Source organism: Garra rufa, chromosome 25 (assembly GCF_049309525.1).
Source record: "Garra rufa chromosome 25, GarRuf1.0, whole genome shotgun sequence".
Taxonomy (NCBI): Eukaryota; Metazoa; Chordata; class Actinopteri; order Cypriniformes; family Cyprinidae; genus Garra; species Garra rufa.
Window position 1 is genome coordinate 31,339,619 of NC_133385.1, and position 19,492 is coordinate 31,359,110.

Consider the following 19,492-nt stretch of genomic DNA (forward strand, 5'->3'; position numbering starts at 1 on the left):
TTCAGAGCCATTCTGCTCGAGCCAGAGAAGAAAAAGAAAAACATAATAACAACGACGTTCCTGCTCACTCTTCCCCGCTGGCGAGCTGCCTATATAAAAGAGCTTATATATCTAAAAAGAGTGCTTTGGCAGCCATCAGCGGGATCCTGCGGGCGGTCGTTTTTACGGCCAAAACAAAGCCTCCTGCTCTCTAGCGAATGATCCCCTCCCCAGTGCACAGCGGTGCCGCGGTTCCTCCCTGGGCAGACCGGGACTAAAAGAGTGATTTCTCACGGCCGAGTAGAACGTTCTTTTCAGAATGGTTTTCCGGCCGTGCGCTTCTGGATGTGGCAGTTTCCTCACCTCCCAAGACGGACATGAACACTGCCTCACATGTCTGGGCCGAGAGCATGCTGAGGCAGCGTTCACGGATGGTTCGTGCGTTCACTGTGAACGCATGACCATGGTCACGTTGAAGAATCGCCGCTCCTTCGCGAGGCGGCTCCCCTCGTCGTCCCGCGGCCTGTCGTTAAGCCGTCAATGCTTTTCGGCCGCCGTGGCGAGACACGAGGGAGACCTACGGGTTACTGTGCAGAACGTGCCGCCGGCCCCCAAAGCCCCGCGGCCTTCTGCACCTCAGCGTGGCCCCGTTGAGCTGCCAGAGCAGTACGCTTCCCCGCCAGCCGGGCTGAGCATCTCCTTTGGCGCTCCACAGGATGAAGAAATGTCTGTCGCTGCGTCAGAGGGAGAGTCCGAGGTTGATGCTGAACTCTCAGCTATGCTTCTCCGGGCCGCCAGGGGGATCGGTTTGGAGGTGCCTCTGGCGCCTTCGGTCGATCCTTCTAGGCTGGATGAATGGTTCCTGGGGAGGGCTCCCGCGGCACCGCCGCGCTCTCCCCCGGTCTCATTCTTCCCGGAGGTGCACGAGGAGCTGATTAAAACATGGCGGGCGCCCTTTTCATCTCGCCCGCGTTCCAGCTCCTCTCCCCTCGCTACCCTCGATGGCGAGGCGGCCCGGGGATATGAGTCGATCCCCCAGATCGAGCGCGCTGTTGCGGTTCATTTATGTCCGCGCGGCGCTGCCACCTGGCGGGATCGGGCGCATCTACCCTCCAGGGCGTGTGAACGTTTGTCCGCTCTCGCGGGCCGCGTTTATCGCGCCACTGGACAGGCCGCCTCAGCCCTGCACGCCATGGCTACCCTGCAAGTGTATCAAGCCCAGGCGCTCAAACAACTGCACGAGGGTGGTCCTGACCAGGATGTTATGCAGGAACTCCACACCGCCACCGACTTCGCCCTTCGTGCGACTAAGGTCACGGCGCGGTCCCTGGGTCAGGTGATGTCCACTGCTGTGGTCCAGGAGCGACATCTGTGGCTCAATCTGGCGCAGATGCCCAGCAATTCTCGGCAGTCCAGAAGCAGACAGAGACCATCAAGCACATTCTGTCACGTCGGTCAACGTTCCCTTGATACCGCTGGCGAAGCGGTTGGAGGCTTGGCTTCAGCTTCCCAGCCCTTCGCGGTGGTTGATACGGACGGTACGTCTCGGCTATGCGATTCAATCGAGCCAGTCCCTCCAGCCGAGATGAAGTCAGGGTTTTACAGTCCCTACTTCATCGTGCCCAAAAAGAGCAGTGGGTTAAGACCCATCCTGGATCTCAGAGCTCTGAATCGGTCCCTCCTCAGGTTGCATTCAAGATGCTCACGACGAAGCGCATGCTAACCTGCATTCGTCCCCAGGATTGGTTTGCAGCCATCGACCTGAAGGACGCGTACTTTCACGTCTCGATCCTTCCTCGTCACAGACCCTTTCTTCGGTTTGCCTTCGAAGGTCGAGCGTATCAGTTCAAGGTACTCCCGTTTGGCCTGTCCCTCTCCCCGCGTCTTCACCAAAGTCACAGAGGCAGCCCTGACCCCTCTTTGGCAGTCGGGCTTTCGCATCCTAAACTATCTCGACGACTGGCTTCTCGTAGCTCACTCACGAGATCTGTTGTGCGAACAGAGGGACCTGGTGCTTCGGCACCTCAGCCATCTGGGCCTTCAGGTCAACCAAGAGAAGAGCAAACTCTCCCCAGTGCAGAGGATGTCTTTTCTCGGTGTGGAGCTGGACTTGATCAATATGACAGCCCGCCTCACAAACGAGTGCACGCAGTCAGTGCTGAGATGTCTGGACTTATTCAGACACAAGACAGCGGTCCCTCTCAAAATTTTTCAGAGGCTCTTGGGGCATATGGCAGCTGCGGCTGCGGTTACGCCGCTGGGCTTGCTTCATATGAGACCACTTCAGACCCTGTGCAAGATCAGGGAGGATGAGGAGAAGGTCTTGTTGGTTGTGCCACACTGGCCCACCCAGACCTGGTTCCCAAAACTCATTTCCCTCGCGGCAGCCCCTCCCTGGAAGATCCCCTTGAGGAAAGACCTTCTTTCTCAGGGGATGGGCACAATCTGGCACCCACGTCCCGACCTATGGAATCTGCATGTCTGGCTCCTGGACGGGACGCGTCAGACCTCGCCGGCCTTCCCCAGGCCGTGGTAAATACCATCACTCAGTCCCGAGCCCCCTCTACGAGGCAGATGGTGGTGGGGTCTGTTCGTTGACTGGTGTTCCTCTCGAGGAGAGGACCCACAGAGATGCACGATTGCAGTAGTGCTTTCCTTCCTGCAAGAGAAGTTGGAGCGCAGGCTGTCCCCTTCGACTCTCAAAGTGTACGTTGCTGCCATTGCAGTGTATCACGATGCAGTGGATGGAAAATGCCTAGGTAAGCACCAACTCATCGTGAGGTTACTCAGAGGTGCGAGAAGGATTAATCCTCCCAGACCGCACCTCATACCCTCTTGGGATCTCTCCGTCGCCCTCCGTGGCCTACGGGAAGCCCCATTCGAGCCACTCGCGTCAGTTGAGCTGAAATTCCTGTCCCCTAAGACAGCGCTCCTGACTGCTCTGGCCTCCATCAAGAGGGTAGGGGACCTACAAGCTTTCTCTGTCAACGAAACGTGCCTTGAGTTCGGGCCCGGAGATTTTCACGTCATCCTGAGACCCCGGCCCGGTTATGTGCCCAAGGTTCCCACCACGCCCTTCCACGATCAGGTGGTGAACCTGCAAGCTCTGCCCCCGGAGGAGGCAGACCCAGCTTCTGCACTGCTGTGCCCTGTTCGTGCTCTGTGTATATACGTAGACCGTACTCGGCACTTCAGACGCACCGAGCAGCTCTTTGTCTGCTTCGGAGGTCAGCAGAAAGGGAATGCTGTCTCCAAACAGAGGTTGGCCCATTGGGTGGTAGAAGCCATCTCCCTGTCTTATCTATACCAGGGAGAGCCATGCCCCTTAGGTGTTCATGCCCACTCCACCAGGAGTGTTGCCTCATCCTATGCGTTGGCTCATGGCGCCTCACTAGCAGATATCTGTAGAGCTGCGGGCTGGGCGACACCTAATACCTTCGCTAGGTTCTACAACCTCCACGTAGAGGTCATATCCTCCCGTGTCTTAACTTAAGACTTCAGGTGAGCGGGAGGATGGCTGGTGTCGGCTTGCTGCGCAATTCCCACGAGGATCCGTGCGCCAATTCCCAGAATGTTCCCTCCGGCGAACCCTGGGTCCTCCGTGCCCCGCAGTCAGGCCTAGATGCGGAGTAGTCCCTGACTGTGATCCTGCCTGGGTCTCCTTCGCCCCGCAGGTTGTGGCTATATTTTTCAATATTCCAGCAGAGAAGACCGCTGTTTCCCTCGTGTATCCCTAAGAAGCTTCATGGATATATTGAATTATTCTAAATTCCACATGTAAAGATCTCATGTGCTCCGCCCCCCCAACCCATGCTTCAGTACATCTGGCATCCTTGGGGGGCCCCCTCTACTGGCCCCCAGGGCGTTGGGAAGGTTACGGTACAGTCTCCATCTGCTGACACGTCCGCCTGTCAACACGTGGGGTTGTGCGTAACGCGGCGTCAGGGTCTTGGCCTGTTCCATAGGGTCGATCCGGCTCTTCAGCAAAAACCTGAATGACTGGCTGCATGCCGCCATCTTATATACCCGTATGTACGGGGCGTGGCTTGGGTTCAAATACACAAAAATGCTGGGAAACCAAAGAATTTGTGGGACCTGAAGGATTTTTCTGGAGAACAGCATGCAGTATAACTGTTTAGGACAAACAAGGGACTCAAAAAAAAAAACAGCTGTGGATCATTCAAGTAACAACACAGTATTAAGAATCAAGTGTATGTAAACTTTTGAACAGGGGACACTTTTATAAATTCAACTATTTATTTTCTCTTGTGGACTATATGTAAATATCTTTTATGTAAAATATCTTATTCAGCTCATCACTAAATAAACATGACATGCATTTTGTATGATCCTTATTATTTTGGTCAAATAATTAACATTTTGCAGATTCTTCAAGGTGTATGTAAACTTTTGACTTCAACTGTATATATATATATATATATATATATATATATATATATTTCTTACTCAAAAAAATAAATGTTTCCACTTCCAAAACTACTTTGTTTAAACACTCTGGCAGTTTTCTTCATAGAAAATAGTATTTTCTGTCTTTAAATATCAATGTTAATTACAGCATATTACATAAATCTAAACCTTTTATCCATTACATAATAATATTATTATTATTAAAATGCTGTGGTAGTGTATTTAGTGTTGTATAAGAAAATAAATTTAAAAATAATAATAATAATAATAATAATAATAATGTATTTATTTATTCATTCATTCATTTATTTAGTCCTCATATTTCCTGCATCAAAAAGGTAAATAAAAAAATAATAAAAAATAAATGAATAAACAAATAAAACAAAATAATTTGGTTAGCAAATTCCAGCATCGTTGGTATCGTCTTATAGGGTACATGCTAGTAAAAACAGTTGGATTAAGCACATGAAATGTTACACATAAACAAGCTTGCAAATAGTGAATTTGTTTTTCCAAAATGAAATTTACATAGCTTGCCTTATCAGAACCATGGAAAAATAGTTTGAAAGAGGAAACTATTTGATTATGCTAATACAGTAGTTCATTATTTGATTCCTTTAAGTAAGAGTCAAGATTTGAACCTATATGGACATATGGGGCAAAACCTCCTTATATTAGGCTCAGTCAAGTCACATTTACAGTATTCATGCTGCTGTACTTTAGTTCCTTATGGAATTTACCTTACTTCCCTACATACTATACTCATAGCCTTTACTTGATCTGCATCTACCACAAATAATAACAGTTGAAAAGCTGAAGAGCTATAACATAGCTTTAGAAAAGCAACACAAAATAGATTCAGTCTGGTTTATCAGAAGTTTGTACTGGAATATGCGTTATGGTATGACATTGACACACACAGACACACACAGTATCTGTTCTGTGAAAGCTAATTCATAACTAAGCTTTCCAGGATTGTAAAGTTTACATAAATTAACCATGCAAAATAGTTCACGTCTTTCTTATCAAACCAAACACAGAATCAACCAAATAACCCTGCATCATATTAAAATGATTTCACGAGAAGCAAAGGGAAGTTGGCGACTTCAGAGATGCAAATTGTTAAAGAGAAAACACCAGACAACAAGGGGAAAAAAACACTAACTAAGCCCAGACTGTCAAACCCATTTGGTTTAATTTCCAGCGCTGTACACACAAGGAGAATCAGACTGGGTGCTCTTTTTCATGCAGTTTGTTTAAATGGAGACTGAGACTAGGACTATTCTAGGTTCAGTTTAAGTTCAAGTAGTTTGTGGCATAAAGATGATTGCCACAAAAAAAATATTTTGACTTATCCCACCTTTACAAAATAAAAAAATGCAGGTTACAGTGAGGCACCTACAATGGAAGTGAATGGGACCAACTTATGGAGGACTTTTATAGAATATAGAATTTCATGAAAACACTAACATTCCTTTTCCTGTTAAAACTAGTATATTATAGTATAAAAGTTGTTCCTCAATTTATCAGAATTGCGACTTTATTTCTCAGAATTACAAGTTTAAATCTTGCAATTCTGACTTTTTCTTGCAATTGCAAGTTCATATTTCACAATTACAACTTTATTTCTTGGAATAACAAGTTTAAATCTTAAAATTGTGACTGTTTTATTTATTTTTCAGAATTGTGACTATTTCTCATAATTACAGTTTAAATCATGCAATTCTGACTTTTTTCTTGCAACTGAAAGTTTATATCTCACAATTGTGACTTTATTTTTCAGAATTGTGACTATTTCTCATAATTATAGTTTAAATCATGCATTTCTGACTTTTTTCTCACAACTGTAAGTTTATATCTCACAATTGTGACTTTATTTTTCAGAATTGTGACTATTTCTCATAATTATAGTTTAAATCATGCATTTCTGACTTTTTTCTCACAACTGTAAGTTTATATCTCACAATTGGGACTTTATTTTTCAGAATTGTGACTATTTCTCATAATTACAGTTTAAATCATGCAATTCTGACTTTTTTCTTGCAACTGAAAGTTTATATCTCACAATTGTGACTTTATTTTTCAGAATTGTGACTTTATTTCTCATAATTATAGTTTAAATCATGCATTTCTGACTTTTTTCTCACAACTGTAAGTTTATATCTCACAATTGGGACTTTATTTTTCAGAATTGCAACTTTATTTCTCATAATTACACGCTTATGTCTCATAATTATAGTTTAAATCGCGCAAAGACTTTTTTCTTGCAATTGTGAGTTTATATCAGAATTGTGACTTTATTTCTCATAATTGCAACTTTAAGTTTAGCAATTCTGACTTTCTCCCTGCAATTGCGAGTTTATATCTCACAATTCTGACTGTATTTCTCAGAAGTACTAGTTAAAGTCTTGCAATTCTGTCATTATTTACTCATAATTTGTTTGGTGAGTGAAAAAAAACATGCATTGGTCCAAACAAATAGGAGAGAAATTAAATTATTGTCACTTAAAATTAAGCTTAGCCACAGTAAGAGCCAATATGACAAAAAAAAATTATACTAAAGTGTCCTTTTAGTGAAGCTAAACATCAGGCCTACTCAAAAACTACTGATGGACATTTGATAACTATATTCCTGACCTTAGGATTACTGTTGTTGTGCTGAACTCATTGGCCAGAACAGCAGCAGTACAACTTCCTGTGGACCGAGAGAACGGTCCGCCCGAAGCAATTGAGTGGTGAGAATAACAGGAAAAGAATGAAGTTAACTTCTTAAGGCTGGGTTTCCAGCACCGTGACCCCAGACTGTCTGACCTGAGACTCAGGTTTACACTTTGATACGGACACAAGGCCAATTTCTGTTCCTTTCAAGACCTCATTGTTTAACTCGCAGTTCGTAACCCTTAAAATATGTTCAGTAACCGACTACATTATTTGTTATGATTGGCTCAGGGCCTGAATTATGTTTCAACAGACATAATAAACATTGCATGGCCTACAATTGTCATTTATCAGAAAGTGGAAAACTGTCAAGTCGGTTGATATGGTGATTCAAAAAGCTTTCTGCCTCAATAAACAGCAAGCAACAAGCACATTTGCATTTGCTCCCAGTAAATCCACCTACTTTCCATTCAGATCTGGCAAAATCGTTTCTCAACAGATCTTAGTGTAAGAAAACCTTATAAGGAACCCTTGTAAAAAGCATGCACACGTCAGCATACTTTTAAGAGTACTTATTATGGAAATAATGTACTTAAGTGTGAACTGAATGTAACGCTTACATAATTGCATGTTAACTGCAATAAAAAGGAAAATGTATTCATTTAAATTTATATTAAATGCACTTAGTTGAACTTAAGAGTTATTTCTGACCCACTTAAGTAGGACTTAAGTACTGCGAAAAGAAAAAAAAAAAGAAAACTTAACTGCAAACTTTTATCTCATAATTTTGACTTAATAACTCTCAATTGCATGTTTTAAAGTCAGAATTCCAATTTTATTTATCAAAATTGCAAGTTTATGTCTGGCAATTCTGGCTTTTTTCTTGCAATTGTGAGTTTATATCTCAGAAACTCCAAAATTTGACTTTATTTCTCAGAATTACAAGTTTAAATCTAGCAATTTTTACTTTTTTTCTTTCAACTGCGAACTTATATTTCATAATTTTGACTTAATAACTCTCAATTGCATGTTTTAAAGTCAGAATTCCAATTTTATTTATCAAAATTACAAGTTTATGTCTAGCAATTCTGGCTTTTTTCTTGCAATTGTGAGTTTAGATCTCAGAAAATCAAAATTTGACTTTATTTCTCAGAATTACAAGTTTAAATCTAGCAATTTTGACTTTTTTTCTTTCAACTGCAAATTTATATCTCATAATTCTGACTTAATAACTCTCAATTGCATGTTTTAAAGTAAGAATTGTGAGATATAAACTTGTAATTGCAAGAAAAAAGTCAGAATTGTGACTATTTCGAATCGCAACTTTATTTCTCAGAATTTGTCAAGCAATTCTGACTTTCTTCTTGCAATGGCGAGTTTCTCACAATTCTGACTTTATTTCTCAGAATTGTGACTTTAGTTTAAATCTCGCAATTATAACTTTTTTCTTGCAACTGCAAACTTATATCTCATAATTCTGACTTAATAAATCTCAGTTGCATGTTTTAAAGTCAGAATTGTGAGATATAAACTCGCAATTCTGAGAACAAGTTAGAATTGCGACTTTATTTCTTAGAATTGCAACTTAATTTCTCAGAATTATGAGTTTAAGTCTAGCAATCCTGACTTTTTCTCGCAATTGCAAGTTAGATCTCACAAATGCACCTTTTTCATAATTCCAAGTTTATATCTCACAATTCTGACATTATTTATCAGAACTGCAACTTTATTTTACAGAATTTATTTCACGAGTTTATTTCATGCAATTCTGGCATTGTACCTCAGTACATCTTATAAAGTCAGAATTGTGACATATAACTTCAAAAAAAAGTCAGAATTGTGACTTTTTTCTCAATTGCAACTTTATATCTCAGAATTACTAGTTTTTTTAACTCATAATTGCATCTTATAATTGGGAAATATACATTATATACACTATACACAAGTTTAAATCTCGCACTTCTGACTTTTTTCCCACAACTGCAAGTTTATATGTCACAATTCTGACTTTATTTCTCAGAACTGCAACTTTATTTGACAGAATTGAGTTTATATCATGCAGTTTGGGCTTTGTAACTCACAATTGCATGTTATAAAGTCAGAATTGTGAGTGATAATCTCGCAATTCTGAGAAAAAAGGAAAAAAATTGTGACTTTACTTGCAATTCTGACCTTCTTCTCGCAATTACGAGTTTGATTGTATTCATGTTGTGTGGAGTGTTGGATTAGCTGTTATTTACCTTTATGGTATTACGTCTACCATTGTTGGTAGCTGTTCGTCATTGTTATGTACCCTTGTGGTATTCCATCTACCATTGTTGGTATTCGATATTCATTGTTACTTGAGGTAATATCTGTATGAATATGTATAGTATGTATGTGTGGTTTTGCATATGTGCAACAATAATACTGTTTCTTAATGAGGTATTATTATTACTATTATTTATTTTATATATATAAATAATTTTATTTTTCCTTCTCTCTTTGAGATAGTTGAAGTAGGAAGCAGCTATTTTGTTTGTATGCTATTTTGTTTGTATTTTTTGACAGACTGGGGTGGGGTTCAATAAGTTTTACTTCTCCCCACTCCATTTCAAGCATAAGTGTATATGTTATTATTATTACTAAATTTACTTCATAAAAACGACGTGTTTAAATCTCATAATTTTGATTTTTTTACTTGCAATTGCGAGTTTTTGTCTCACAATTCTGCAATTATTTCTCAGAATTACTAGTTTAAGTCTCACAATTCTGACTTTTTTCTCATAATTTTAAGCTTATATCTCACAATTCTAACTTTATTTCTTTACATCATGCAATTCTGGCTTTGGAACTCACAACTGCATGTTATAAAGTCAGAATTGTGAGAGATAAATTTGCAATTGCGAGAAAAAAAGTCAGAATTCTAAGAATTAGGTTTAAATCTTGCAATTCTGACTTCTTTCTTGCAACTGGCAGTTTATATCTCATAATTCTGACATTATTTCGCAGAACTGTGACTTTGATTTACAGAATTGAGTTTATATCATGCAATTTTGACAACTGCGAAATCATATTATGCAACTCTTGAGTTGAAAAATCCTAAAATCCTGAAAAAGTTGCAATTACTGTTTTTATTATTTTTTCATTCATTGGCAGAAACGAGATTCCATATGAAATGACAAACATTTATGATAAACTAAAATATACTTTAATGTCATTTCTATTGAAACTTGTATATCATGTTTTTTAAATATATTTGTAATTACACATTTGTTATGATGAAGCTGCAATTCAGTAAATTTAAAATATATTAAATTTAAATGTAGTATCAAATAACAGTTAAAATAAATACGAAGTACTTTACGTGTGCTATGTTAGTCAACACATCAAAATAAGTGTATGAATGCCAAAAGATAATTAAAAACTTAATGATTTAAAATGTACTTTAAAGTAAAACTTTGAATTTGACATTAATACAAAATACACGTTGTAAAAGTGTACTTAAGTGTGAAAAGCAGTCATTAAAAGTGAACCCTCTTCTGGCACACTTGTTTCAATTCATTAACATTAATATTTAAGTACAGTTTTTTAAATTAGCCGTACTAAACTTGTATTGTCCTTGTGAGACATATGACGGAAACATGAAAGGATCATGATATCAAATGTATCAATCAATGTTTCTTTAAGGCTGGGTCTTTTTAATAAATTTGTTAAAGTCGATTTGTTTAGGACTTAAGGACTGATTCCGTTTTTCTAAACTCGACTCAGTGATGCAAATTTGATCAAACAAAGCTTATCGCATGACTTTAGAAAGCTAGGAAAATACTGCACACGTCATATTGGCAAAAGTATTGATGCTACTGTGGTGCTTTTGTGTCCTTTTTAAAGCTGCATGGGGAAAAAAAAAACAGAACAAAACAATATAAATAAATATACATTTTGTCTTACTTGTTTAAAATGAAACAAACCTACAATCAATGCAATATACAGATCCAGGTACATTGCCTATGTGTGTGTGTGTATATAGCCTATATATAATGTAGTGCTCATTTAGTCATTTAAACATTGATAAATTGATAAAGCATTTAAGCGTTTTACAGACTAAAGGCAAAAATGCTTTTTTATGCACCTATTCATTTGAGATTTTGAAAGTGTTTTTTCAGACGAGTGGAAAGAAAACACCCAAAAGACACTGTTAAGTGTTTCTTTTATAGCACTTTATTTATTTGTGTCAATAGATTTCAATTACAATCCATATTTTTAAAAGCCAACAACTATTTGAAAATCTAGAATCTGAGGGTGCAAAAAAATCAAAATACTGAGAAAATCACCTTTAAAGTTGTCCAAATTAAGTTCTTAACAATGCATATTACTAATCAAAAATTACATTTTGATAGGTTTACAGCAGGAATTTTACAAAAAATCTTAATGCAACATGATCTTTACTTAATTTCCTAATGATTTTTGACATAAAAGAAAAATCAATAATTTTGACCCATGCAATGTATTTTTGGCTATTGCTACAAATGTACCCCAGCGACTTAAGACTGGTTTTGTGGTCCAGGGTCACATATGTCAAATAAATTAAACAAGAATTTTGAAACTGACTTCATCCAGTGTTTGGATTTAAACCATAACATTTACAAAAAAACTTGCAAAAAATGTTTGCAATTATGAATGTAATCAATCAACTGGGTAATAAGGTCATAAACTATTAGTTAATTTTTTTACCCTATTCACCTGCAGTGTCTCGCCTTAATATGCATTTTATTTTGTTCTTAATTTTGTCGCATCAGCATTAATGAAAGCTTCCTGTCAGTAAGTAAAACGAGAGAAAAGAGCTCTATGCATTCATATGCACTCATTCCAGTCACATCACACGTCATAAAAACACGTCATATTACAATTCTGACTTCATAAAGTAAATACAAGCTTTTCAGGAAGACTGTCACTGACACAAAATGACGATATCTTTTTGTAAATCGGCCAATAAAGATCTGCTGTCTGAATTAGATTTTACATATTACAAATCAGCAAAATGGCTTTTCAGCACTTTTATTTCACAAAAGGTGAACCCAGAATGTACTTCAGCTATTTAAAGCACAGTTAAAATGTAAAAATATGCGATTCATCCATGCAGACATATCTCAAAACAAATGCTGCACAGGCTTTTCTCACAGCTTACTTTTTGACACTTTTTTTGTTTGTTTCATTATGGTATTTTAGCGGATGTTTGCTGTTAAGTCAGTTCTCATATTCACACAGATGTCCAAACAGAATAACCACAGGTTCATCATATCAATGACACCTCTTAGAGAAAAGGTACAAAATCTGTCATTGGGTAGGTAGTCTTTTAAAAAGTGCTAATATGATTCATTTAGCTACTAGTATGTACACTTTATCTATTAATATGTGCATATAAGGTACTAATATGGATCTTTTACTGGTAAGGAAGGTGCAAAAGTGTACCTTTCGAAAAGGCACCACCCCAATAACAGCTTTTGTACCTTTTTTTCTCAAAGTGACTCGATGCACAACAGTTGATAAGTGTCCAAATACTTGTACGTTTTGTCATTTTGAACACTATGTTTGACCCTGGACCACAAAAACTGTCTGAAGTAGCGCTGGTATATTTGTAGCAATAGCTAAAAGTACATTATATGGCTCAAAATTATCGATTTTTCTTTTATGCCAAAAATCATTAGGATATTAAATAAAGTATTAAGTAAATTTTCTAACATAAATATATCAGACCTTAAGTTTTTATTAGTAATATGCATTGCTAAGAACTTCATTTGGACAACTTTAAAGGTGCTTTTCTCAATATTTTAGTTTTTTCAAAACCTCAGATTCCAGATTTTCAAATATTTTCAATGGAAAGCTTATTTATTCAGCTTTCAGTTGATGTATAAATCTCAATTTTAAAAGTTTTACCCTTTTAACTGGTTTTGTTTGTCACTTACAACTTTTTTGCTGACATTTAAGATAGAAACGTGCTTGTAATATTATTAATTTATAAAATGCAATGATATTTATACTTTTTTTTGTCTGTTTGCAGCCACTTAACCAAACAAATGAATCATATTTCTACAATAATATCCAAAATATCAAATCTTTTTTTTTTAATGGCCTTGGAATAGCAACTCTTTGAGCAGTAAACAACTAAATAAAGGTGCTTTACGATGCCAAGAACCTTCATCTTACATCTGAAGAAGCTTTCTGTTTTACAAAATGTTCTTTGTGGCGAAAGAAGGTTCTAAAGATTATAAAAAGGTAAGAAAGAGATGGTTCTTTGACTGAAAGGTTCTTTGTGGAACCAAAAATGGTTCTTCTATGGCATCGCTGTGAAGAACCTTTTAAAGCACCTTTATTTTATTTTGATGTCCGTCTGTGATTGTCTAATAAGTTCAGGTATTGTTTTATCATATATAGGCTACATTTAACAAACAAACTTCTTTTTGTGAAATTGCTAGTTTAAAAACGGCAACTTTTTATTAAAATAAATACCACTTGTTCCTGTTCTTGTTCTTTAGAAATTGCAATGATATTATTACGTTTTTTAGTGTGTTGTTGTCTTAACCTTTACAAAATTGAACCGGTTTTATTATAGTAAAAGTGTAGTAAACGTTTTTGATTAGCCTACCATTAGTATAACCACAGATTTACTACAAATACTATGGTTAAAATGGTTAGAGTAGCGAAATTACCAAGGTTTAACTATAGTAGCCACGGTTAATCAAAACCCTGGTTAATTTTCAAAAGGGAATATTTCTGGGATCACTTTACATATTTGGAAATATAACCGGTAAGTGCCGCACAATTATAAAAATAATATTAGCGACCCACATATTTTAAATAAACACAATCACAAGAACCACAAAATATAAGTTCGCTCTTTCTTTGCAGTTAAAACTTTAATAGCATCAATAGTTAACGTCAACTAGGCTATTTTGTTTATCTGAACAATCATTCATAACACTAATATATTTATGCAAAACAAAGAGCGTGTCTTACCCGAAGAATGATAAAGATCAGTAGCGCTGTGCCTTTACATGCCGTTTTGATAGAAAGACATCCCATCTTCTCTCCCGGTTCGTGATATTCCCGAGCAGCCGGTCTTCAAATCATCTTCAGAAAAGTTTGTCAGCAGATGACCTACCATACAAACTCTTCAGACCTCCCCGAGCCCTGATGTGAGAGGTGTGAGTTCCCGCAGAAGGTGGAGCTGCCTGACTAAATGTTGCTATTAATGAGAACAGTGTTAATGTTCCGCCTTTGCTGAACGGAAACTCATCGCTTCACTACATCACCACCAGAAGAAAAACTAATGACTGTCATTCCGCCCCCAGGAAGTTATAATGTCCACTATTTCAAACAGACCACTGTGGAGAGCAAACTTATGACAGTGTGGGAAAAGAGCCAATGAGCCAATCCAAAGAGACCCTGCGAAATGCAGTTACACTATAGAAGCTGATAGATTAATGTATGATTTATGTGTCTGAAAAATGCAGGTCTTTCAAAAGGTACTATAACTGTTATCTTTAACTTTTTATTTGCCCCTGTGGTAGCTGCACTAAACTCTTCTGCTTTCCTCATAGCGAGATTTGCATAACTCCCACACAAAGCACATACTGTATAGGCCTATATGTCCAAATAGGATATGGTATATATTTAAATATACAGTGCCTTGCAAAAGTATACATACCCCTTAATTTTTTTCACATTTTGTTTTGTTGCAGTAGCCTATTATGTTAAACTGCTTTAAATTAGTTTTTCCCCACATCAATTTACACTCCATACACCATAATAATGACAAAGCGAAAACCAGATTTGCAAATTTGACAAATTTATTAAAAATAAAACACTGAAATAAGTACATTGCATAAGTATTCATACCCTTAACTCAGTAGGCCTACATAGTTGAAGCACCTTTACAGCCTCAAGTCTTTTTGGGTATGATGTGACAACTTTTGCACATCTGCATTTGGCAATTATCTGCCATTCTTTGCCTCACCTTTTCACCTCTCAAGCTCTGTCAGCTTGGATGGGGGCTGGCAGACATTTTCTAGAGTCCTAGTTGTTCCAGTCGTCTTCCATTATGGATAATGCTTCTGTCAACCTTCAATGCAGCAGATTTTTTTCTGAACTCTTCCCTAGATCATTGCCTTAACGCAAGTCTGTCACTGAGCTCTACAGGCAGTTATCTTGACCTCAGGACTTGGTTTTTGCTCTGATATGCATTTTCAGCTGTTAGACCTTTTCTGAGAGGTGTGTGCCTTTCTAAATCAGACTCATTCACATGAATTTGACACAGTTTAACTCCACTCCAAGTGTAGTAATATCTAGAAGCAATATGAATGCTCCTGAGCTAAATTACGAGTGTCCCAGAAAAGGGTATGAATACTTATGCAACGGGATCTTTTCAGTTTTTTATTTTTAATAAATTTGCACAAATGTTAAAAATCTATTTTTTGCTTTGCCATTATGGAGTAGGGGGTGTAGATTGACGTGGGGGAAAAAGGTAATTTAAAGCAGTTTAACATAAGGCAGCAACATAACAAAATGTGAAAAAAATGAAGGGGTATGAATAATTCCGCAAGGCACTGTATTTATGAAACATATGATCCATTAGAAATCAAATAATATGCTAATTTGCTAGTTTTTAGTATTAGAAACAGTTGTGCTACTGTTTTTCTAGAAACTATGACTGTCCTTAACTGTCACCATCCACTCTGTGGGACGCCCACGTTTACTTCACCATTTTACAAATAAATCCTAATCTAATCATGACAAACTATATATTGTTGGAAAGGCCTAAATAGATATTTTAAAAAATTTTGTGTTACAAATTATGTAGGAAAAATAATAGATTAATTTATGACAAGAGTGCACCTCAAAAATCTACTTCATATCAGGAGTTCTGACCTTTGCACAAACACTTCCTTCCAAAGACTTCCTTGTTGCCTATCACACTTTAGAAATCATATCAGTTGAAAACTTAAAATCTCGAAATTCATCCTTTGAAAGCCATTTTAAAATCAGACATTGCATTACCATGGAAAATGTTCATCAAAATCATTTTACAAAATGTTTTTGTTCATGAAATATAGGCAAGGAAATATTGTTGCGCTCAGACGAAGGCTATTTGTAAGTCCAAGTGCGTAAAAACCAATAAAGTATGCAAGAAGCTGTAGGTGGTTCGCACTCTGAAAAAACTAGACAAAGTCTTTAACAAAAAGAATCAATAGTTTTAATGGAGCAAGAGCAGACGTTTCAGCCATCCAGCTATTCTCAAACTATTGATTCTTTTTGTTAAAGACTTTGTCTAGTTTTTTCAGAGTGCGAACCACCTACAGCTTCGTTCATGAAATATAAAAATCTTAGTTTGAATTCTTTATTTTCACGTGTCTGTTCAAAAATGGGACAGTTAAGGGGTTAACATACTTGCTCAATGAAAGTAGCATTTTATTTCTCTAAAATAATAAATAAACAAATAAAATCACATTTTTGAACAGTAGTGTAATTGTTACAATAGATTTATATTTTAAATAAATTCTGATATGTTTTATTTTTATTTTTTATTCATCAATGAATCTTGGAGAAAAGTATGTTTTTTTAATCAATTTAACACATCCTTACTGAATAAAAATTATTAATTAAAAAAATAATAATTTCTTAAGGATCATGTGACACTGAAGACTGTATATAAAAACGTGTATATACAGTTGAAGGCAAAAGTTTACATACACCGCGCAGAATCTGCAAAATGTTACTTATTAGACCAAAATAAGACGGAACATGCATAATGCATGTTATTTTTTTATTTAGTACTGACTTGAATAAGATATTTCACATAATAGACATTTACATATAGTCCACAAGAGAAAATAATAGTTGAATTTATAAAAATGACTGTGTTCAAAAGTTTACATACACTTGATTCTTAATACTGTGTTGTTGCCTGAATGATCCACAGCTGGGTTTTTGTCTTTAGTGATAGTTGTCCATGAGTCCCTTGTTTGTCCTGAACAGTTAAACTGCCCGCTGTTCTTCAGAAAAAAGTCAAATTCTGTGGTTTTTCAGCAATTTTGTATATTTGAATCCTTTCCAACGATAACTGTATGATTTTGAGATCCATCTTTTCGCACTGAGGACAACTGAGGGACTCCAATGCAACTATTACAGAAGGTTCAAACACTCACTGATGCTTTAGAAGAAAAAACAATGCTTTAAGAGCCGGGGTGAAAACTTTTGAAAAGAATGAAGATGTGTCAAATATCTTTTTTTTTTTTTCATCTTGTTTTCTTCTGGAGCATCGGTGAGCGTTTGAACCTTCTGTAATAGTTGCATTGGAGTCCCTCAGTTGTCCTCAGTGTGAAAAGATGGGTCTCAAAATCATACAGTCATTGTTAGAAAGGGTTCAAATACACAAAAGTGCTGAAAAACCAAAGGAATTTGTGGGACCTAAAGGATTTTTCTGAAGAACAGCAGGCAGTTTAACTGTTCAGGACAAAAAAGGGACTCATGAACAACTATCAGTAAAAGAAAAAACACAACACCAGTATTAAGAATCAAGTGTATGTAAACTTTTGAACAGGGGACACTTTTATAAATTCAACTATTATTTCCTCTTGTGGACTATATGTAAACATCTCTTATGTGCAATATCTTATTCAGATTAGTACTAAATTAATGTTTTGCAGATTCTGCAAGGTGTATGTAAACTTTTGACTTCAACTGTACACTGTTTACAGTGCACTGTATTAAACTCCTGGCCTCAACACTATACACTCATTTCATTGTTATTCACCAGTGTAATCTTTCTCTTCCTGTAGGTTCCTAAACCCCCATTCTGAACTTGTTTACTTAAGTTCTGGACGAAAATAGTACTAATTATACTTGCGCAATGCCCATGAGAGGAATGACCATGTTTGCATACAAATATTTAGAAGTTCTAAAGCTTTTCTTGGAGATTCAGTTGTTAGTTGTTTACTATGATGACTGTGTGATATCACTTTCAGAGTCATCTGTAAAGGGACGTGGAGAGATGCCTACAGGCCCCGTCACTGTCCCGTGTCTCCTGGGTCTGGGTGTCTCCTCTCAAGGAGGTCATTATCAGCTTCAATTAAAACTCATTTCTGAGTTGCCTTAACGTAAACAAAGAAACCTATGGCACAAACATACAGATTATATCATAAACCCAATCTCTCTGGATTCACGTTTTCTGCCTATATGACGTCAGCAGTATTGCAAAATTGTTATTTTAAAAACAAACCAAGATGCTTTCTGTTGATCATCGCAGAAATCAACTTGAAAACTTTGCGAAATCTGCTAGACCAGATTATAAAAGCTGGGTAGATTACTTACAAATTGTAATCCGTTACTGATTCCAAATTACATGACAAAAATTGTATTTAGAAACGTAATCTATAACATTACACATTTTAAGTAATATAAGACTACTTTTAGATAACTTTCAGATTACTTTTGACCTTTAAATTAATGTAAATCGGATAATCTTTTACCATACTGATATAAAAATATAAAGAAAAAATGAAGAAAATATATGGCATTTGTTGTTATTAACAACATGAAGTGTATTAAACATTATATTACCTTAAGGTTTTCCAAACTGGGTTTGTGAAGGAACTACAAGTGGTTTATGAGTTCAGCGAAAAACTAATAATTATTTAAAACCTTTTTTTTTTTTTATTAAAACAAATAATTTTAAAATAAATCCAAACTAAATGTTACTAAACAAATGAAATATTTTATTTGTTTAACTGCATGTCATGTGACCATAACCAATGTCAGAGAACCAATAAACATGCAAATGTCTGTCACGCCGTGTAGGGAATGAGGAGCCAGAGGAAAACAAGAGGAGCCAGGAATACAAAAATAACACTTTTAACACATTTATTAAACAAAAAGAACAGAAATCCAGGGAGCAAACAAACACGACGAAACATTAAGACCGGGCAAACTAAATTGGAGCAAATGACTATTTAAACAGAAGCAAAGGAGAGTGGCAACATAACAAGACAGGTGTATACAATCAAGGTAACGAGGGGGAAGTCCAAATATGGGCATAAGGGTAAACTAAGGCAAACTGAACAAAAGGGGGAGACACAGGAATGAACCAAAACAATAGAACAACAGGGACGAAAAACACTAGGAAACAAAGAAAAACAGTCTAAGAATCCTAACAATGTCATACTTAATTCTTAAAATATTTAATTTTTAAATCTAAGGGGAACTTCAAGTAAATATATTAGGTGAAAGAGATGACAAAAAAAGTTTGTGAATGTGTGCACAAAAGCCTTCAAAAGACATAGAAATACATGGTTAAATAGGCTAGGTGGAATTGTCACATTAACTTTATGCAATATAACATGATTTTATTACATTAATTCTTTCATTTTAAAGTAGTAATTTAAAGCATTCT

The 19,492-nt window shown here is 37.0% G+C and overlaps 1 protein-coding gene across 1 annotated transcript in view; it reads right to left on the bottom strand.

The window, feature by feature from the left end:
- The window catches only part of LOC141301441 (receptor-type tyrosine-protein phosphatase eta-like), a 55,436-nt gene extending 53,084 nt beyond the window's left edge, over positions 1 to 2,352 (bottom strand). The window contains exon 1 of the mRNA XM_073831667.1: positions 2,269 to 2,352. Within this exon, the coding sequence (XP_073687768.1) occupies positions 2,269 to 2,352 (84 nt within the window). The remainder of the gene's footprint in view (positions 1 to 2,268) is intronic.
- Positions 2,353 to 19,492: the final 17,140 nt, after the last annotated feature.